The 24,456-nt window shown below is 34.1% G+C and overlaps 1 protein-coding gene across 2 annotated transcripts in view; it reads right to left on the minus strand.

The window, feature by feature from the left end:
• The window catches only part of Su(tpl) (Suppressor of Triplolethal), an 84,636-nt gene that overhangs the window by 57,613 nt on the left and 2,567 nt on the right, over positions 1-24,456 (minus strand). For both annotated transcript variants that reach the window (XR_014440504.1, XM_083109451.1), the window contains exon 2: positions 984-1,031. Coding sequence is in view for 1 of the 2 variants with exons in the window: in XM_083109451.1 (XP_082965577.1) it covers positions 984-1,031 (48 nt within the window). In the remaining variant the exon portion in view is untranslated. The remainder of the gene's footprint in view (positions 1-983; positions 1,032-24,456) is intronic.

Below are 24,456 nucleotides of genomic sequence, written 5' to 3' on the forward strand. Positions count from 1 at the left end.
TTTATGGAAAAAAAAAATTATTTTGTTTCAACTAGGAAAATCTCTCGAATTTTTGAAGTATTTTTTTAACACCCTGTATATAATATAATAGAAAATAACGCAGAATAAAGTGCTATATATATAAAATATATATGTACAAAAAAAAATTCAAATTTTTTTTCTGGAGAATTGCGTAAATATCGTGAAGTGACATATTTAAAAAATGTGTGAAATAAAACATTGATAAATAATTAAATAATTATTAGCCAAAATGTTGATAAATTAAGAGAAATAAATATTGATAAATTAAGAGAAATAAATATTAATAAATTAAAAGAAAAAACATTGATGTCTCGCTTTTACTTTTTTTTTTCATTGAATGAAAATTTTATTGTATTTTTCTTCCGTAGTATATGTAACTTTCACTGTGGCATTGCCCAGATTTTTTAATTAACTATTAAAAGGTTGAAGGTCTTTTTACCGCCATCTAGTAGAACCATACGAATTTTTAAGACGGATATACACTGATTCATGAAAATAATTAATCCCTTGTACTTGCGATTGTCAGTAAGTGGAAAAAATCGATATCAGTACGTAGAATATTATCGTATGCTAACGTCATAGGTATTAAATAGATTCAGAGAAATACGATTGCTTATGTAATTAATAGTTATGACAAACGTTGTAAAAGAGAAGATGGATAAGCGCTGTTCTTCCACAAATAGTGGAAATATTTTTTCAAATAAAAAAATTACCCACTCTCATCTTTTTTTTACAGAGTCTACTCAAGACAATATCTGTGTAAGTGCTTTTATGCACTTTTATCAAAATTACATACCACGGTATTTGTTTGCGTTTTTGCGATTGGCAAACGTTCCATATCTCTAATCTGTCATAATCTTTACGCGTAGTTGACCGATAAAGCGGTGCTTAATGTTGTAATCATCGTATGACTTTGACAATTTATACGATAGAAAAGAAAGGAAAATATTGCTTTTACTCACCCCTTCATTTTGTAGGAACTGTATTTTAGGTTTCTCGATGATCTTATGCTGAAACAGAAAAAGAGAGATGAAGATTAATTCTCTTTTTTATAAGTGTAGATCGCGCGAATGCAAATAAATAATTAATTAAAAACGATAAACGATAAAAACGATTAAATTGCTGCGCAAAAATATTCTCAAACTACCGTTTAAGAAATTATGGTAGAAATACGTCATATAAAAAGATATCGAACATTATCGAGAAATGTCCATTATTCTCAAATCGACAAAGCGGATGAAAAGCGAAGTCGCATCGCGGAGAATTCCAATCGCAGACGTTCGTCACTGTAGGTGTTACAGCAGCAGTTAATTCGAATAAGGGATCGATTAGCGTAATTATTCGTTACCGATTGCTCGTTCAACTTGGTTCACACGCGAGCAATCAGACGTTGACAATTGACAAAGCAAGCGCGGGCGATTAGGCCCGCATAAAGTGAATGTAAAAACGCGTCGTTTTGTGCGCCCGCGTGAAATATATACGAGCATAATCTGAAAAAGGGAAAGTCGGCCGCTAAAAAAGCATCATCGTTCATTTATGTCTGTTATCCAAACAGCACGAAAATGTTTCAAAAAGTTACAACTGTCAGAATTATAATAATACTCGTGGAATATTTGTTGAATAAGTCGCGATGTGTGTTTGCCTCGTATCGAAATATTTTCCCTGTTTTCGATAATGCGTATGTTACATTTGTTAATCATTTATTTGTCTCGATTAATTTTTTGCATCGAGAAAACTGTTTGAAAACTGCAGTTTGTAAGACTGTTTCTTTGAGTGCGCAAGAATGAAAAATGTAGCGAAATTTTGGATATCACGGCAAAGAAGAATAATTTTGTTGAAAATAATGAATAATTTCTCTTTTTGGACAGCTCTTTTGCACAGCTAAATTCGTATGCGATACAGTATATAGGTATATCAGACCTTCATATTCATATGTTCACTTTCAATTGTTTGAATTGTTTATCTTCAAAAAAGTAGTCTCGCAATTACAGCAACAATTATTTGGATATGAAAAATTAATTGAGATAGATAAATGATGAGCAAATATTGTAATATCGCATACGTCTTGCACTAATCTAAATGACAAAGATAGAATTTATATTTGAAAGATAGAATTTATATTAAAACTGTCAGCCAAATTTAGAAAAAAATCTTGTCGCGCCTATCCATATTGTGGCTACCTATAAAATTTGACTCTAATACAGAAAAATCGTTTCTCACAAAGATCGTTCTAACTGTAGTATAGAAATTCATATTTATTCAATGTTTAATATTCAATGATTAATATTTGACAATGGGACAACTTGAATTTATTAGAAAGAATTATTAGAAACCTGCCGCTATAAATTCCACATGCTACAATGTTATAGACAGACGGATAGAAAAAAAGTAGCGATATATAATTTTTGTTGTAATATCTACAGAAATCTACATCAGCAAAATAAAAATGTTATTGGTCGTGAGTTGAAATTATTACGGGTGTAAAAGATTAAACTATATTTAAAATAAATATCTTACAAATGATATTACTTGATTTTCTAATATGTTTCTACATCACCAGCGGCTCGTGCGAAACGGCATGCTTTCGCGATAATTCCTCATGGTCGAGGAACTTGGAGCGACGATGATTATACTTTGACAGTCTATGGAAAAAGTAACGTATGGAATTAGACAACGGTAGAGAAGTCCGTTACGAGGGGCTCTCTGTCATGCTCGCATGACAAATACGAGTATCGTTGCCATATCCCGTATGTGCTTGTGGGTTGTATAATTTACGGCGTAATATGACGAATAATTATACTCTCTTGTACGGCGTATTACATAAACGCGACGGGGATAATCAAGCGTCGCCCTACTTGGTCGCTTTCACTCAATAAAGGGATTTATTGCAGTTTTAATTATTTCTAATAATCGCCTGCCTTCGATTACTTTATCTTATTCGAAAGCGCGTCTCGAATCGCCGAATGTTACAATCGCATTCGTGTTTATCGATTTTAATGCACATAACGATTTAACGAAAAATATCGTTAAGTATTTCCCTTTAATTCGGAGAAATAATTGAAGAAATATTCTTAGGACAAAAGGCAGTTTTGCGCAGGGGTTTAACGGATCCCCTTGTGCGACGCTCGAAAATTAACGATAGTCATCGACTACACGCACGCGTGCGCATCCACGTGGTGTTGAGAGGACAAAGTGTTTCCCTCTGAAAGGGGGTGTCTTTCTCTCCCGCGGCGAAGAATAAGTGAAATTTCGTCGTCGCCATCGGTATTGTTGATGCGGGTCGTTGGCCTCAACGGTCGGAAATATGAGAGGGAAGGAGAGGAGGCGAAAGGAAGGAGTTTATCATTCGTTGATTAAACTCGTTTATGTGACAACATTTATGAGAAAGTAATAAATGATCGAGGAAGAGAGAAATAAAAAATTTGAGATAACAGGTTTATTAGAAAAGTAGAAGACTAAATTTGCAAGGGGCTCGTGACATTTTGTATAATTTGCATTCATATGTCATTATAACGCGTCATTATAAGAATCAAAATAAATATAAATATAAAGGATGATAAGATAAAACGTAGGTCAAAACGTGGTTTTGTCGATAGAGAACATAGTGACCGATCCGCGTTATTCTCTACATTTTAATTTGACGAAAACGTTTCGTGCGCCCTCGACAAGGTTCTTGCCAGCCATTCCTCTCAAACAAGAGAACCTCCTCGGGGCGGCAGGTCAATAACTCTTCGTCCTGGGCGCAATTCCCCTGACTTGTCTCTCCTCGTCTCTTACGCATCGCATTCTCACCCCCGACGGCGGTGGCAGCGACGGCGAGCCTTTATCCCTTTTCTACTAGAATTGGATCTCCGGTCTGATCTCCATTGCGTTAGCGACAACTCGTCGTGCATCTTAGCCCTTGGTCTGTACGAGTTATCCGTAGATTAATTATTTGTTTCATTTGCGCATCATATTCAACTGGGTGAATTTGACGGGGCGATCGATTCGTTAATTGCCAGCAAATAGAATATTCGAATTTTGTTGATTAATTATAACTGAATATCGTGTTTACGAAGAAATTTTCTTCTCATAATGATTGCACGTGCGTTTTTCCTCGATTTGATGAGTCGTCATGTTATTATCAATTGCTATATATATATATACATACATTAAAATGCACGCGCATTTATACACACACACACACGCACAGAGCAGCCCTGACGTTCCAGTCAGACTCTGTGATCTGATAGGAAAATTTAATTCTGAACAAAAAATCTTCGATAAAATCATGATTGGAAAATGCTTCTTTAAAAATTTTGCGTCCAAAAATCTTTGAAATCACGTTTTACAGTAGAATAAAGTTTGAACCATTTAATTTGATACACATATGTGTGTGTGTGTGTGTGTGTGTGTGTGCGTGTGTGTATATATTTCAATATAGATAAAATACCAATAAAAAGAAACGGATTGATTTTTAATCTCTTTCAAAGTGAATTTTATTTTTCAGATAAAGGACAATCCTTTTTACTTATAGAAGCATATTCATAACGATCTATATATATATGCATAAAAGCAAGTACGCTTTCAACAAATGACTTTATATTTTTATTCATTCGTCACTTTTTGAGTTTCATTTTGATTTCTGATCTAATTTTGGATGAGAGGGGAGAGGGCAGACAAAGCGGTCGCGATTCTACGCCGGGAAATGCGAGCCGGGAACGTTTTGCAATCATTTCGCGGGAAAATAGGAACGTATTTTTGGTTCTTTAACCCTGAATGTGCACGTAATAAACTGCTGTTATTGCTGTTGCTACCAACCAATACACAGCGGCGATCGCTGTAATAATACGCGATAAGAAACCATCTAATTAAGTAATTAAACACACAACTATGCTACGCGGCATCTATACTCGTGAGCAACTCATTTAAACTGTAAAATCGTTTTTATTAGCCAATTGAACTATTTTATCGTCAGATGAATGAGATGCATCTTATGAGCGCATATTATGGATTACCACGGATACAAAATGTCAATCGCACGATTAATATTGCAATTATTACACAACTGATTTCGTCCAAGTAGAATCCGCGAATCGGTAATGAAGACGTGTACTGGTTCACGCAAGACTTTAAAGAGCCAAACATCTTACTCTCTTGATATGAGTTTAATTTATGATTAATAATTCTTTTCAAGGGGGATTACACTTTATGCTTACGCAGATAAGTGCGACAAAAGTGCGAAATCAGTAACGACTGCCTACTTGCGCGTCCATAACCAGATGTTCGCGGTATATGCCAACGAAAAAGGAAGGCGGTTCGTCAAAAATCTCTCATTTACCGGTCGGCTCTCGATTAATTGCTTTCGGCACAGGTATAATCGAGAGCCATGCGACGAGAGTTGCACGGTTGCCGGTTCGCAACAGGTAGACAGCAGCAGGCAGCACATGGCGCGCTTATTCACCTCGCTGCGACGAGAAATTCGCCAACACCGCCAACTGGTTCACTTTCTCTCGGGCGGCGAACTCCAGCCTGCTGTTCATTTTGCCTCCCTTCATACGTGCACACACGTATACATGGCGTACACGGTTGATGCACGCGGACAACACGTGCACATATAGTACATATATAGTACGTATCAAGTATGCCGATAAAATTGGCACATATATTCCAATTAAATATACATTAAAAAAAAAATTGGAACATATTCTAATTATTAATCTAATTTAAACTTAATTAAACTTAATTTCTTTAATTAATTTATATTGATTTATATTTGGAAATTTAGACATTTACATAACCTAACCTGAACAATATACTAATAAAATTGGCAGCGCCGTTTTTTTAAATAAAATTCTTTTACCTTTTTATTTTATATTACTTTTCAGTTTTCAATTTTTAAATAAATTTTTAATTCTTTAATATTATTATTTTTGAAAATTAAAATAACTATTTTGTGTATAACAGTGTTTTCAATTAAAATATTTCTATTTAACTTGTACAAGTTTTCTTCCTTATATCCTTCCTTTCTATCTTGTACAAATTTGTATCTTTAATTGGCGCAATTATTTTATAGTATATATACGCGCGCGCGGATACCGATCAATTTTCACGTGCGATTTTACAGCTGGATTTTAGGCTGGATCGTAGTGAACCGTCGACATTTCAGCCTCTCTCTTAATCTTAATAGGAGACCAACAAAATTTAGATAGTCTATATAAATTCATCATATAAAGCGAATCATTTTTGTTATGTATTTTTATCAAGTTTTGAAAAAGATATCTTAATCATGTCATGAGAATCCCGAAACACTATTAAAACTAAGAAAATGGAAGATATAATCAAAAATTGCGCTTTTTGATTTATCTTTCGACTTTGTCACGATAGATTATCACGAATGAACTCTCGCATGATTAAGCGTTATACGCGGAATTTACAAACGACAATCGGCGAATTAGGTTTTAAAGATCCGGGCGCCGAGGACGGTGAGCATCGTAATCAGAACGATTAGGCGTGGCCGCGACAAATGTGAGCAGAGCACTGCTTCGTCGCCTATTTAAACGCGCGCAACGCATTGTTTCTAAGCCTCCTTGTCTGTCGTCACTTTCAAACGTATGCCTTTCAAAATGCATTCATACAAGCCGCTACTTTCTCGTAGCTTCCATTCCCGATCTGCCTACATCATCGATATCTGCCGTTATTTTCCCTCGTGGCTATCAAACCGCAGGAAAAATTATTTTGCAATGTGTGATTGCGTAGTGTAGATATAAATTTTACGTTGAATGTTTTTTAAAGATTAGAGTTTCCGTATAACATTCAATAAAATATAACTGTGAGCGTCGAAGAAAAAAAGATCGATGGAATTATGAAAATCATGAGGTTAAATTCGTTATAAGATTGTCCGCTATTCGAATTTCACTATCATATTCAAAAATTAAAAGTGATTTTTGAACAGTCAAAAGAATATAGCAAAAAAACATTGCGCGGGTGAAAAAAACCGGAAGCCTCGATATCGTGTTCAGTTACGCAAACGACACGAGGCAAAACGATAGGCACGCGAAGACTATCGGTCACAATTATGGGGTGCTCGAAGAACGTCTTGCGCCACGGCTATCTCCAATAAATCACGCGTTACGCTGAGAATTAATATTTCCACGACAGCGTCGCGCGATCATCGTTGGCTGAAGCTCGTACAATGAGCCGCGATAGACTTCGGACTCGGGATCGGGATGATTACGCGTGTCTGTAAATGTCAAACAAGTTTTGCGCGCACCGTATTTGGGAAAAGAAGAAATTGAATTCCCTGCTCGGCCAATCGATTGCCATAATCCAATCAACTGCGCGAATTGGCGAAAGGATTGCCCTTCTCGAACAGCGAAATCCATTTTAATTCGCTTCGTGCATAAAAAGCGGAATATCCCGGAAGAAATAAGCGGATAAAAGATTCATGTACCACATCACGTCGGCGAGCCGCAGAAAAATAAAGTATTATTAAAAATCTAAAGTATTATTAACGCCTTTTTTAGAAAAAAAGGGCAATCGTTGTAAGAGCAGCATTTTTTTCTATGAGCTTGATTTCTTTCTTTTTTTTCCATTTGTAAATTTTATTTTTATTATCTCGTTGTTGTACAATGTACAACGAAGTCTCCCGTTTGCCTCTCGATAGAAAGGTTGGATATGTAGCATGTAGAAGTAAGTTGGATAGAAGAAGGAAAAGAATAAAAAGAGAGAATAGCATTGAAAAATCCAAACTCCAAACTAGCGACGACACGATTCACTAGCGTGACGCAAATTAACGAAAATTATAATAAAAGTGTGTTTTGTGTTTCTCTTCCTCTGGTAATCTCTCTGATCAATTATCTCTCGTATCAATTATCTCTCGTACCAACAATATCTGCGAAAATTTGTCATCTGATTTTTGTAAAACAAATCCAATTGTCATATTAATACGCTAAAAAAAATACAAAGTTCCAATCTTTCATTTAATTCTTATTAAAATTTAAATTTCTTAAAAAATAAATTATATAACATAAGATTTAATAATTTTCAAAGTTTAATATTTAAAAAATAGCTTTCTCTCTCTTTCTCCCTACTGTCAATTTCGCATATTTAAAGGAAAAATTGTCCCATTACATCCTTTATATTATCGAAAAATTTTGAAGAAAATAAAGCACAGCATAGTTTTATAAAAGTTAAACGTTCAATGCTTTACGAATATCCTGTAAAATGGCACGCGCGTTTATGTATAATGTATTTTTTACTAGCAATAATTGTTACAAGGCTGTAAATCGTCGTGAAACGTGACGAGATTTGAGACGGAATAAATTTACCGTCCGTGTACAAAACGCGATACGATAAATAAATCGCGTAATTGTGTAATTCGCAGGGACTTTACGCGATCGTTTTTCCGGAAATATTTCCGAATAGGTGGGTGAGGGGAAAAGGAAGGGAAGAGAAGAAAACACGCAATGCGACGTAATTCGGTACAGTTAATAACGGCGATCTCGTCGTATATATATATAGTTTTTTACCATCGGTGGACGGATTTAAATTACCAGACGGCGCGGCCACATGACAATCGAATTACCAACAAGAGCAAACTCAGTTAACTCGGGATACAATAGATTCTGCCGTCCTGTCGGGACGACGCTCTTTTTTATTTCTTCTTTCCTCGGCGAAAAAGCGTCTCGTGGAGTAGAGAGTAGGTGGAGACAAAAGCTTGTGGATAATAAGAGGAAGGTTGCGAGGCTGAAAAAAAACGAGGGGGCGGGAGGGGGCAATACGGAAAAACCGGACAATCGGGAACCATTATTCGTGCGTTACCTTCTTAAAGGCAGATGGACAACATGGAGAGAGAGAGAGAGAGAGAGAAACCGGATGCCAAATATGGGTACAACGAGAAGGACCGAATCTCGTTTTTTCGAATCGAACATCTCGAATCATTCGGCGGGAAGCTCTCGTCAACTTCGGTAAATCCCCGTAAGCATTAGCTTACAATTAGACATAGGGATCCTTCTCACGTATACCACAATTCCCGTTCCCGAGTTTGGTCGTGTCGATGCTACATCGATGACTACCTATGCATCTGTGTACTCGCATTTGTGTCATGTCGACTACCATCTGCTCCGTAGGGACGTGTTTATCCGGCCACATTGAGTTCAACCATTCATACATGAGGTACTGCTGCACTCTCTACGAACGTTATGCGTATGAAGTTTCTCAACCTTATATTCCATCTTTGTGTAGCGAAACGTATTCTTATGATGAAAATTTAGCATTCTTTTCAATATTTTCAAAGTCGGGAGATTTCACATTTAATTAGAATAACTCAATTAATCAAAAATTATTAATTATAATATTAATAAATCTCTTTGTAAATTTCAACTATTAATTAAATCTGCATGTGTGTGTGTGTGTGTGTGTGTGTGTGTGTGTGTGTGTGTACACGCGCGCGCGCGCACGCACACACGCACGCACGCACACGCACACGCATGTATTTAAATAGATTATATATATACATATATTTAGAATGAGTCGTGAATAGAACATCCTCATGATCGTTAGCTGCAATGATGAAACGAAATATTAATAATCGTGCAACGCTATTGTTGGTCAAAAGTATTTTAATTTAGAAGTTGTGAGATTAAATATTTTGCGCACGGCTTTTCAGCGTACATAACCACAGGCTTTTCCACAGGGAACCGGGAAACGATGCGCGCCCACGATAATTGCTCATTCTCGGACGTTTATTTCGAGAGAGAAAACGCTTAAATTGCGGTAAGCGAGTAATGACGCGTGGAATATAAGATGATAATATCATTAAACTCGATACGATGTATCGCTTATAGAATGCAAATACGGATATCATCCCGAATGAAGTTGCGGTTTCTTCTCATTTCTTTTTTCGTCGTTTATCACATTATGAGCATACGCAACAGTTATCCCGACCTTACGTCCGCGATATTTTTACGAATCGCACAAATCGCACTTTTTTACCTATCTTCAACGACACAGTGGCTTAATTAATTCACCGGAAACTCACTGCAGACAAAATTAATTTCGTTCGAAATAACTCCTTTTATTTTCTATGCAAATGTGATATAGGTACTCCGCGTATTTCCAATTTTGCTCAACCTTTCAGACGATCGAGAATCAGTTTCTCGTTCCATAGATCCACCTTTTGGGACGACAAAGAATTCGTACGTTTAATATATCGATTAAAAATCACAATGGAATGTGCGCTGATGCAACATGCGCGCAATTAAAAATTTTTTAAAATTATAATACGATACTAATTTAATAACAAAATTTAAATTTATAAATAACAAAATTATTACAATTAATAACATAATTAAAATTTAAATATAATCAAAATATAATTTAAATTTTTAAATGAAGATTTCTTCACGGTAATGATAAAAGCACAAACGATGATGATACACGGCGGAAAGGGCGCCGTTGATTATCGATCCGTAGAAACTCGACGGCTTCGGAGACTCGGTGGTTTCTAGAGGGCGTCGACAGGGCGAGACGATGGAGTAACTCTTGACAGACATCGGACACGTTGTCAAGTGTCACGAGTACTCGGAATAGGAACGCGACGAGTGCGGTTACGGCTCGGAAGCTACGTCGATATTGACAGAGAGCTTCGGTAACACAGAGTAGCAGACGCGGAAAGAAGCTCTCCTTTTCTCGCATACGAGTCACTGCTATTCATATTGCGATTCATACATGTAAATCATGTTTACATGCCGCTGACGGAGAAGCGAAAACGGGAAAATATACAACGTCGGATGTGTGCGCGCACTATCCTTCTCGTGTCGGATAACCGTACGCAGTTAAGTGAATGAGAGAACGGTATCTTCTTACAAAGCTAAATCACGCCGCGGAGTAAAAGTTAGAGGTTGCTCGACGCCGACTACTCGAGAACAAGCAAGTAGCGCGAATCACTGTCTTTGTGAGTTAAAGACAATAAGGGCTGAAAAACAGCGCTCAAAGACAATGAGAGAGCATATATGAATAAGAATTTGAGGGAATGCTCGCGTAGAAAATCTGAAAGCGCAGATATTTTTTTATAATAAATAAATATAGTAATAAATATAGACATACACGCACACGCACACACATATATTATATACGCGCATACGTGAAACAGAATCGTATCCTGTGTACCTTCTTTAAAAATTTAAAAATATATTAAATACAAAGATGTATATATATATATATATATACATCTTTGTATTTAATATATTATTATAATATAATATATTTAATAGTATTTAATATAATATATATACATCTTTATATTTAATATATTAAATACAAAGATGTATATATATATATATATATGTATATATATATATATTGAAACAATATCATAATTAATATCATAAATGGAAATAATTAATGAAATAAAAAGCAATGTATGAATAATGAGATGAGTTGTATGTGAATACTAATAAGTATTATAATTTCTACTTTTATCATAAAGCATATGTTCTTCTATTACATTTCACGACATGTATAATCACACACATGTAATTTCTCCGTTTCAATGTAATAATAATAATTTTTACCAATCGAAGTGTATTATAATCGTTAAACCGCACAAAAAAAACGCGATTTATTACATTGAAACCGAATCTGCATGCATATAGGACGACATTGTATCAAAAGACTTGCAATACTTAAAAAAAATGGATACATTCCATTTCCGTACATTTTTTTTTAATTCGATTGTTGAAATCATGATTTATATGATTCTCAGTGGTATCGTGTCGATAAAGGAAATTGTATCAAAACTAAGCGCTCGCGCCAGAAACTCGTAGGTGGACAGAAATGTCACCACGCAACCTACACCTTATAATTCGTGACACCGCGGCGATGTTTCGCAATCATATGTGCGACGACGATACGTAACACACACACACACACACATCGTGTACATATATGCGTGCATGCACGAGTGATCGCGATCAATGTCTAAGAGAGCAGAGTGAAAGGAGCACTGTAAATCAGACAGAAAGGCAACAAAAAGAACAAAAGGATGCAATTCATTGGACCAACCAGGAAAATAATACCGAAATTCGTTAATTTGGCGATTATTGAAAAGTTTGATTAATCTTTACAGTGGAATTTGATTAATTTTTCGGTTTTATATATAAAAAAATGAATAAAGTTTTACCACATTAAGTAGTCCGTTTGCGAAATTATGGATAATGTTAAAACATTCGCAAAAGAGATTCTCAGTATAATTTAACGTATGTACAATTGAACGTAAATTTATCGGAACTTTCTCATACATAGTAGATTGTCTTGCCGCTTGAATCGGCTGATCGAACGCATCTATCAAGAGTTTGACGTTTCTTTTTGTAGCCGAGCTACTTGTCCGTTAATTTCAGGTCACAAGATGTTTGCATTCGCGTGTTTTATGCTGGCAAAAAATATCGTTGTGAGGAGTAAAATTTTGAATCTTACCAAGCGTTATTACCAATTCGATGCCTGCAACATTCGAGATTCCGCGTCATTAACCTTACATCTCCCACGTATACAATCGAGAAAATGCGAATAGAATCGCGTGGTTGCACTCGTCGCTACATCTGTTATTGTCGCTATTGTGTTTAGTATTACGAATTTATTAGTATTACGATCCGCGTCTAAAAACTGCGCCGCAGTTACGATGTCGTAGGTTTGAGGACACCATTATCTCGCCATTATTTCGCACCGTCAGAAAGACCAGAAAAATCGAGGTCAGGAGTTTAGGCTCGGATAATTTTGATGAAATTGTACAAATCGTTTCCGTCCCATTTCGGTATTAAAAAACCAAGACCGTATATTAGATGTTTGCTACGAATATATTTCCAAGTGTTAAAATTGTTTGTTCTGAACCGATAGAATCGAATTTTTGAAGTAAAAATCAATTTTATTCATATACATTTCTTAATAATCTAGACACACACACACACACACACACAATACGATTTTATAAAAATCTATAACATGTGACTTATTATTTTGTAGCTCTTTTTTTACATAACGGTGCTTTTTTTTATTATCGATTTCATTTACTAACCAATCCACCAATTATATTGCAAGAAGCGGATACTCAAGTTTCAAGTAACGCATCCTTATATATCGACATAAAATCGTGATTTCGCCCGCCGAATATATTCCAATTAAAATTAGTCGCGGTTTAATTTGATGATGGATATTAAGGATAAAAAATTAATTCGATGACGATCGCGTAAGACGATTGTTTCCGCGACAAGTTTTTGAACAACGAATGGCATATACGAGAAAAAGATGTTTAGTACCGCGGTAAACTATTCGGAAAGGAAATCAACGCGATGCATATCGAAATTCTTAAAATTCTGGAATTTTAAGAATTTTAATGCTCGCGCTCTCTATGCGACAAACACGACCACTATTGTAATGACAGATCTGTGAAAGCAAATGTTTCTCATTGCGAATCGAAATATGTTGCATAAACACATACTAATTAGAAATTAGTACGATTTCTACTTCACAAAATTATTAAATTATTTTTTCACCGGTCTTGTTAAAAATTAACGTATCTTATAAATATCTTATTTAACCTTGGATTGACAACGCCATCATAAATGTAAGAGAACTGGATCGAATTTTTAAACGAGGAAAAAAAGAAAAATTATTTGTAGAATGTAACGCAGATAAACGTATGCTGTAATTTATTATCTTTTTCTTAATTGCGTGATAATTGTGTTCCTCACAAAAGAGTTTTTTTAATTTCATAATATTATCTTTTTTTAAATATTATTATTTTTTAATATTATCTTTTTGTTAGTCAATATTAATGCAGAGTCATGTGCACGCTCATCAGTCCCTTTGTCACCTTTTCTGTCTACAATTATTCAATCAGCATATAGATGATAATCTGATGACAGCGCAATGCATTAGTAGAAAGTCAAGTTTCAAATTATATCCGCCATTTAGGAGCATTTAAAAGATCGCAAGATACAAAGAATAGTATATAAGTTTAACTTAAAGTCTAATAAATCCTATTTTTTTTTTTAGATTTTGAACAGTTCACAATTAATCAAGTTTCAAGATAACACTTTATTGAAAAATTAAAAAAACTACCGTAGAAAAGTGACTTATTTCACGAAAATCCACATACTGCTTAAGTAACGATATATTTTTTTAAATATATATGTGTGTGTGTGTGTGTGTGTGTGTGTGTATATATATATATTTATTTATTTTTCCTTGTTTTTTTCGCGCTTTTTTCTCTCTTTCTCGCTCTAAATTATATGACTTTATCGAGAAGATAACGCGTATGAAAACTGGTAACATGTGATATAAAAAAAGTCTCGGTAGCGGCAAAATAAAGATATCATGTTTTTGTTTTGTGCATGCTCTATTTAATATTTTATTATGATATTAATTCGTTGTTAAAGCGTGTATGCAATTAAACTTATACCAAATTTAATTTTTTCATATGTGTGTGTGTGTGTGTGTGTGTGTTTGTGTGTTTAATAAGTGTAGTAATAAGTATTAATTTTTTTGTGATTATAAATATAAATATAAAGATAATGTAACAAATATAATATTTAGATATAAAAATATAATTAGAATAAAATTGTGAAATTAAAATGATGAAAGTTAAACAGTCTCGATCACTCCAGTAAATCTTTCAAGAATCTTGAGAGACAAGATATAATATACAATATAATATATAATATATAAGAGAAAATATATGCAGTTCATCGATTTTTTATAGCTTTTATAGTTCAGTAGTAACGATTTAATATAAATGAAAATTATGATAAAATCAAGCGTATAAGTGGCAAGCATAATATTGCGGTGAATCTCTAGTAATGAACTTTTCTTCCGATGTAAACATGTGCGTAATGCGTAAATCATCTTGAAGAAATTTCTCAAAGCGTGTTCGACCTGTTTTCATCGAAAGCCGGAAGCGCATATCGATAACAGCCGTTATGTTCCGCGTCGGATGGCGCATTAGATATACCTGTCTATCGAAGAATATCTTTCAACTGTTGTGATTAATTCCTATATCACCATTGCTGTATTGCTATTTATGTTTGCATTGGAAATCCAGACAATGATATGTCAAATCACGACGCAATTGAAGCAAATTTTGATAGACGATTACTTATTGAAGAAGAACGGAGCAATTTATTGCAATTCAGCTTGCACCATTTCTAAAAGGAAATAAGAATATTGAATTGTGAAATCATATAGTAAATGAATGTAAGAATATTAGCTTTCCTTCGATTTACTATACTAGACTATTATACATGGCGGTCTATTGTACAATTATTATGGAAATAAACAAATGAATCCTTTAAATGCTGAATCTTGAGCGGTTTTCTTAGATTTCTCTATCAATGTATCATCAATGTCAACGATTGTGTACCGAATAAAGCGCAATTATGTTCCTTAATCGTTATTAGATGTTGTATATTAGATTTGTGCGATATTAAATTTCCTATAGTCAATTGCTTCTAAATTGACTACAATTAGTAAATTTAAGATGAAGCATATATTTTCAATTAATTTCATTTAATTGCATTAATTTCATCTTCAGAGAGAAGGTTCTATTAACAAAAGGAATTTGATTGATAATTCGAAAAATATTAGTTTTATTTAAATTTCGAGAATCAACTTTGAGACAATTCGTTAATTCTACAATTTATACAGTTTAAATTTGTTGAATTTTATAAAAGTGCATGTATATTATTTAATTTCTTAAATTTGGAAAAAAAACAATTTATTATTGATTGAATAAAAATTTAGTTCTTTTTAAATATATTTAATTTCTTTTTTATAACCTGTAAAGAAGTATTTTCAAATTCAAATTATATACCGAAGGTTTCGTAAATCTAATATAACACTGTTTATCAATATTTAACGAAATTTATTGTATGGAATAAATATTCAACAAAGTATAAAAGTATCTAGTGGTATGTACATGTACGATAAGAGGTATACTTGTACTATCGATTTTTGACGAAATAGCTTTGTATTTGCACTAATATATTTTAAGTTTCCCAGATCAGATAAATGTGTCTTGTATTCCTAAGAAAATAGACATTCAATAAGGACCTAAGAGCTTTGATTGTGTAAAATATTTCCGTGCAAAATATTCTGTCGTAATCGCTCTGCGCATAATAAAGCGGTTTTGCGCTTTCCTCCTCCATTGCCGCTCGTTGAAATGTTTCAAAATATATTCCTTTAGAAGGACATTTTAATTGCAAGCGCAGGGTGATGGACGACGCGTAAATTATCTCGAGGTGAGAATTTTTCAGTGCGCGTTCTCCAACGAGGAAAGCCTATGGTATTATGATAAAACGCCGGGAAATCCTCGTGAACGATTAACGCGGCCGAGAATCCTTTTTTAAACTCGCCTCGTTCATGCGATTTGCTTCGTGTGTGTGTTGGCAAAATATAAAAACTTTCGCGACGAGCGCCTGTGTAGCAGTTAGGGCGGATACATAATTATCGGTAATTAGAAGAGAGTATATGCTCGAATAAGGCAATATCGCGCGTTATACTTTTATCTAATATTCAACAGCTTTGATTTTCTTTTCGATATAATCTCTTTCTTTTACACACATTATCTCAGTATTTATTATACGCAAATAAAAAATATAAAATAAAGAATAAAATAGAAAATAGAAAATAGGAAGAAAAAAAATCCATAAAGAAAAGATAATTCATATTATCTCAGTTTTTATATTATTATAAAAAACGCAGTGCATAAACAATGACGTGAGATATTTACATGGACAATTGGAACGTTAATCCCGAGATCGCTACCTTTTATCGCTCCAATATCAGCGTCAAGGAGAGCTTCTCCGATAATTATACATTCACATCCGGTATCGTACTTAAAGCGCCTGAAGATTTCCATGAGGGTCTCGCTCACGGCGGTCGGATTAATCCAAAAGGATTTTCTCATTAAGTAATTTACGATAATACTCCGACTCGCGCGCGCGACTATTATGGTAAAAGCATGGACGGTGGCGTGATTCGATTCCCAGTTTGCAAAGTGAGCATGTAGCATTAATTTCTTGTACAAGAGCAACGGCCTTGAGACGAACGTCTTTCAACGCCCCGACGTCCTTAGAGAGAAAGGACGCCTCTCAAAGGCCTTCCTAGGAGAAAGCCTTTGCCCACCTAGATAATCACACGGAATACCGCACACCGACACAGGAATCGCATCATTCTCCCTTCACCGATCTTTTTATCGCCATCTCGAGACTTCGCCATAGACTCGCGGCAACCGGATAACTTCGACATTCGCGCGTGTCGCGCGTTTTCTATCGTACAATATATTAACCTTTTCCGATCCGCTCTACACCGGTACCGATCACCATCTCTTACGGTCTTAGTACTAACTTATACTTATGCGTACGCTTAATCGCTCGCGAGGTGGGATTTTACAACAAAATCGCGCGAAATCAGCGTCGAAACGCCGAGTTTCTCGAATCTATCTCTCCATCTAGATGAAACGCTAACGATAAAGTCGAAACCAAGTATCGATAAAATCCAAGCGCTATGTAAATGTCGTCTGAAAAATTCGTATAGAGAGATGACTATTGGGATAATAATCTCCAACGATAATACAAGACAAGCCTCGGAGGAAATTCTTACAATCAGTCGTAAATCTTTTTACACGTTCGCACAAGAGATCGATGGAGTTTGAATCGCATTACTTTCTCATCAATCTGCGACAGATGAGCCGATATGAGCGCAAAACGAGATATTGGAGAAAAAAGAAGATGAAGGAGAATGCCGTTAATAAAGTCAACAATCTATCGCATTGGAAGAAGTAAATATTTTTCTGGCTCTAAAAAAATGCCCTTTTACAAAAAAATTTGCATGAAACAATGGGATATTTCTTGCGATAAAAGCTGCGATTAAACGATAAAAAAATAAGAGTTTACATCAAACTGCAATCGAATTTTTTATATAATATTTTTTTTCTCAAATAGATAGTAATTCATTATATAACTCTCATTTATCTTTTTCTCGCAAAGTCTACAAAAATTCTTAGCGCTTTTTTTTTTTGATCGCACGCTGAAATTTTCCGCGTGAAACAATATATCTTAATCCAATTGTTGCGTAATCCAGACAATAGACTCGAGGTTTCACTGAAATATACCGTTATACATTCTTACAAAGTGTAACATCATACGTATTTGATTTAAATCGGTCACAATCGGTCACTTTTATGTGTTATATCCGCGGATCGTTGAGAGAATATTGGGAAACCCAGCTGAGCGTGCACCCGATGATTTTATCGGTCTGAAATCGCTGCAGCGCGTATATCGCGTATCGCGCGGCGAAAAGGAAAAGCGAAAGAGAAGGCCCGCCGCCGATGATCAGGGCGGGCGTAAGTCGTCCAAGGGAGAAGTCCAAGAATCGAAAATTATGGCACAGATTGCGAAAGACACGCTGTTTAGTCACATTTTTTCGTCACAACCATAAAAATCTGTTTCGCGATATCAAACTCTTGCCGCTATGCGAATAATCCGCGAGAGGACGGAAATTACTCGAAAACTCGAAAATATATATGACAAATGATTCTTATCAAAAGTGATATTGTCGTGATGGGAATATCGTTGCTATGGGAATTTCCGAGCTGCAGTTTGCTGATCTATGCCGAGTTAAATCCCGAGAAACATGACGATGTAATGAAAATAATTTCCATTTACTTTTCACGACATTAGCATTATGTATTTAATGTAATTACGAGTCCTTTAGATCATTATTCTCGCAATGCCTGTTCTAAATTATTAAAAAATTCATTTCATGTTCCAGTTAGATTGTAGAAATAAAATACCATTTCACACGAAGATTTTCATTGTACTTCATACAGTAAATTTAAATCACCGAACCAATTGTACTTATTTGATAACGAATTTTCTGACAGAGTCAATTTTGCCCTTGATCTCTTCGAGGAAACTTTAATTGGTCCATTATCTCGAAATCAGTTGCGTTCGAAGTATGCGCGTGGTCTGAATAATTTTTCTCGCATCCACTGTTGTTCTTTTATGCCTATTATGCCTATTCTCTACATGTATCAAAGAACTCGTTCTCGTTAAATAAATAAAAAAAATAAATTATATAAAGCCGATCTTAAGAGACAATGGCGCGAGTCGATTTATCTCCGATTAATTCTAAAATAAGATGGGGATTAGTCACATTGATTAATTATTCCGCCGAAAGAAATTAAAGGATGGCAACGGGAAAGATTCAGGAAAAATTCAAGAATTTTAAAAGTGCTTAGATCTTCTATCGGAGAGGGCAAAGTTCACGTAGACTGCATTCTCAAGCCTTGTAAGAGCCATTGTCCTAACGACCGCAACTTTTTACGATGCTTTTACGCAGCTTTATCGTTTCAAAGTCTCAGACTGATACAACGCGACAATGGGTCTATGTGTTAAACTCGGTGTCGTAATGTTGCCGGGATAATTCCGCGTTGCCATGACTCCCGGCGGAGTCTATACTTGATACATGAATTCGTAATGAATTCGGTTCTCCGGCAACTCCACAAATCAATTCACGTTCGTACTGGCAGTTTTATATGTGAGAGAGACTCTCATCGATCTTTCGGGATTACCCGCATCATCCGATAATAAGCGGTTCCAAGACGACACGAATTTCAATGACGGTGAAACAGCCAATAATTTCACCGGCTATTCTCATCGAAATTTTTTATCAATGAATGCGATAGCTCGATATATCCGCTATGTCGCTTAAGTTCGAAAACACAATAATAACGCAATGTTTTCGATCGAGAACATTTCCGGGAGATGTATCGATTCCATACACGAATAATGTTATCGTATCGAAATCAATAGGAAATTAATCAAAAATCGCACGTGGTTTTTCACTTGAAAAGAAAATATACGTAAATATTAATCGATATTAAAATAAGTTTAACTTTAATAACAAATGAAAAGATATCATTATTATTATTCATCATTATCTAACGCTGCAATATCAGTATGTGTATATGTAAAATAAAATCTCGCCCATATATCTATTATAAGACTTGATAAAAATAAAATCCCTTTCCTCCTTCCTTTAATTATCATTTATTTGATAATCGATGATAACTGATGTTTATGAGATAATCGTAATCGGGATTGGCCGGAAAAATCCTGTGAAAAATAAGTGAAAAAACTAATGATAAATTCCGGCCTTTACTCACCCGAACTTTATTCAATGATATAAATTGGCAAAAGTTATAAAAGCAACTATACATAATACTGAAATATATTTGTATCGCTTTATGCAAAAAGGTACTTTTTTTTCTTTAATAAATCACTATAGTTTAAAGAACAAGACTAATATAATAATAAAATCTTTTTAAATTCAAATTAATTAATCAAATATATTTTTAAAAGAAAAACTTTCAAGATATAAGTGTTACTAAATTTTATTTTAATTTTTAGTAGTTTAATAAAAAAATATGAGAGAAAAGTATAATAATAAGTAGAATTGTAAAATTTTGATCACACATACAATATAGATCTAATTCGCGTTTATCATTAATAATCGACATTGTATAATAAAAAACTAATTCATTTTCCATTTGTCACTTTTTAATCTAATTATTTTATTTTGGATAAAATTTTAAATTAAAAATTAAATTAGAGAAACATTGTCAATTAACGAATATCGATAAAAATATTTTCTATTTACTTCAACATTTTTAGAGTCTTTTAATAGAAACGACCAAAATATCGCAATTTTTACCGTTGGCATGAATTTTTATCTAAAAGGTAATGGAATTTTAACAACTCTGATCGCGCGTAATGCCATTAAAATATATTATTATACATTTGTTTCAATTCATTAAAGTATATTATTAAAAATCGTCGGTGCATACGTTCCGTTCCAGAGACTTGTGCACAATGACATTTACGTGATACTGTCGCACAGTTGTATAATAACGTTAATCATCGCACTAATTGTGTGTAACACTAATTACTCGCGACTAAATTATGCTAGTAGCTTGTTCGTCAAAGTGACACATTTTCTTTGTTAATTTACATTAGGCAATCGATATGCGATACATGACCTTGAAAGGGAGAAGAAAAATGCGATTGTGCAGTCGTCAATGTCACGGCATGCTTTTTCCATGACGTCTCGCCGAGCAATTAGTGCATGCGAATTTGGGCGCGTTATTGCTGAAAAATAAAAGCCAACCTGTTTAGCTGTTGTAAAATAATACGACTCACGCAACAAGACCCAAGTAGGTGTGATCGCAATCTAGCAGCTATTTCATGCTGCATTCAACAGCTTTTTCTAATCAAATAAATCGTCGATTCATCGATAAGCCGATAAGTAAGCACAGATTAGTTCCGCATTCCGGGAAACCGAAAGAAATGAGCGTAACGTACATACATGCATGCTCAATATAAATATTCATCGTCGAATATTCACTGCTATATAAGAAATATATATATAAAAACAATATATATTAATTTTATAATAATATTGAAATATATATATATATATATATAAATTTCACAATAATATTGTAATCTGTAACGATATAAATATCGAATAAACATAAGACTGAAGAAAAGAAAAAAAGGAAAATCTGCTTCTAAATTTTCCTCCTGTTAAATGTACAAGGTATGATGTAATCTATGAAATAGGTCGAGAATATTTATTTGCGGTGTTGCGTTTCACGGAAAAGAATATAGCGGGGCAAACGAGAGTGATATTTGCAACAGTGAGAGGCACGAGGCAGAGCTCTCCTTCTCGCGTATATGTATGCGTATATACATGTCGATTTATTTACGACAAAATTTTTATGATAGGATCACCTATTTCTACATAATGTAATGTTTGCATATACATATATGTGTATGTTAAAGAAATACAAATCGGAATATGTGGAATCATGATCGGCCGAGACCAGTCGGTTTTACACACTTTCAAGGTTTTCAACGATCGGCATTACTTTTTGAAGCATGCCTCCCCCTCTCCTTTCGTCTCCTGCGTAGCTGGCATTCACTTTCACCTCGCATAATTTATTTTACATCGAACGTAAATTGGAGGCGTTTGACGTATGTAAGTCGCCAATTTAATAGCATGATTACGAGATGCGATATTTTTTTTCTCTTTTACCCTCTACCGAGACTATTTTAATGGTTCTAAAGTGTACTTTATGTATGCACTTCGTGCGTTAATATCTGACTTTCCATTCTTACAATATATGTCCTAGCAGCATTTAATATTATTTCAGTGCGCAAAAAAAGCCGAGATCGAAATTCCAACTTGGCGCGTGCGAATATTTAATTGCGTGTGACTTCTTTTCATAAATAAATTCGCGTATCGCTTGAATTTACGAGAGTCTTACAATCTCGCGATAACCCTTCCGCATCGATTAATTTACGACCGATTGTTCGGGTTATTTAAAAAAATTTTGTCATTTGTTTTAGTTACGCATTGCGTTAATATTGGCAAAATGTAACGAGATGTATAAATTATAAATAGCGCTTAATTGGAACAGAATTCGGAAAGAAAAGAAGTAAAGGGAGAAACAAAGTTTGCAAAGGTGCAAAAGATTGTAAATAATAAAAAAGGGAAAGAGAAAAAGATGAGGCAATATAATAAAAAGCCCAACTGTTCCGTGTTCAAAGAATTGCTTTTGAATATTTCGAAAACATACACAGCTATTTGATAGCCGCTTAAGATGATCAACAATTTTCAAAGTTAGAAAAATTGTTTATAAATTACAAAATTTGTAAATTGAATAAATTTAACTAAAAATAGAAGTGCGCTATGAAAGTTTGATAAAAATCTAAATACAATATTTTTTTGCAAAAATCTTGCGTGTATATAAAGTGAAAATTAGTGTTTTAAAATTAGCTATTTAATGCCATTTACTTGCCATTTAATTTAGGAATACAAACAACTATAAGAGAATAAAGCGCCGTTCTTTCAACTTTAACGATGACATCCACAAAATCAAACGAATAACCAGTAGTAAGTAATTAAGCGAAGAGGGTATAACATAATTCATTATATGCCGTCATTTGAACAGAAATCAAAAATAGAAATTAAATCAACCTAATAAATATGTCCATAAAAGTCTTTTACAATAAAAGCTGAATTGCTCATTCAATATAATATTTAACGTTCCGTCTGGCTTTCTAAATAATAATTCGAATCACGATTATTCATTTCGCAAACAAACAAATTATCTATAGAGAGGGAGAGAGAGAGAGAAACGTATTCTTTTTTCTCTCTCTTACTTGTAAAATATGCATGCGGTTGCAACCCCGTTTCTTCAAACGGGGTTCAAGTTATTCGAGTTTCGAAGAGAACAGCTGTATACTTCTCGAAAGGGGCACGTCCCTTTTACAGGATACAGCCAACGCAGCAGGATCTGAATCTTGGAATCGTAAAGGTGTAGTTCGCTTTTGAATTCTGCAGCGCTTTTTAAACAATGGGCTATTTAAACTAACCCTATTTTCGTTCTACATTCTTCTTCCTTTGCTGTTTTCTACTGCATTCTTAGCTGTGTCACGCGGAGACTCGGATCATTCATTTAAATATTTGACCACCATTTAACATCTAACCGAAAAAATTCTCTCCGATGAAAAACGTTTGGTCGCGCGCGTTTCTTTAAATCGAATTATTTATTTTCAAGCATTTTTATATCTTCTGAAACTTCTTTAGTGTCTACACTCAAATCTTGTAAAAAAATTCTCTGAAAATTTCCTATTCCTATAATCTTACAGATATTTTTATTCAAAGTTCCAAAAGAAAATGATTTAAGAATTTTTAGTGCAATTTTCTAAAATAAATTTTTTTATTACATATATTTTTCATGTACGAAGGAAAAAGCATAGAGCTTCTTAAGTTTTAGATTTAAGTGCTAGATTTGTAAATGTGTACTAAAAAACTGAATAACTTTCGTAAAATGAACGTTTTTTTACTCGCATAAAATTTTCATTTTTTCATCAAAAATTTTCATTTTTCATTACTAAATTAATAAAGAACATGCACTTCATATTCAATATTTTATTAAGATATTGCATATAAATAAATATAGATATATATTCAGAATATATTTTAAACAATTCACTTCTCACCCGTCTCCCCGTCCCGATTATTCACAGTATAAAAGCAAAATTATTAATGAGAGGTACTTCTTTTAAATTTTCCGAATCCTAATAAAATTGCATGAGAGATCCCTGATTTTCCATGTTTTCCAGGTACAAAAAATCTAAAAATACCAGATTTTTCATGTCTTTCCAAGATGTAAATATCTTGTATATCGTGGAAAATCGTGGATTAAAAAAGTATTTTTATCTTGCTATTTTAAAATTCTAAGTAGATAATTCTGATTAACGTATCGAACAAACATGAAAAATTCTTAACTTTAACATAAATAATTGTAAATATGGCTTCAAATTTCTTGCT

Source organism: Camponotus vicinus, unplaced genomic scaffold, assembly GCF_025532165.1.
Source record: "Camponotus vicinus isolate PSW18456_S1 unplaced genomic scaffold, iyCamVici1.0 SCAF_9, whole genome shotgun sequence".
Classification (NCBI taxonomy): Eukaryota; Metazoa; Arthropoda; class Insecta; order Hymenoptera; family Formicidae; genus Camponotus; species Camponotus vicinus.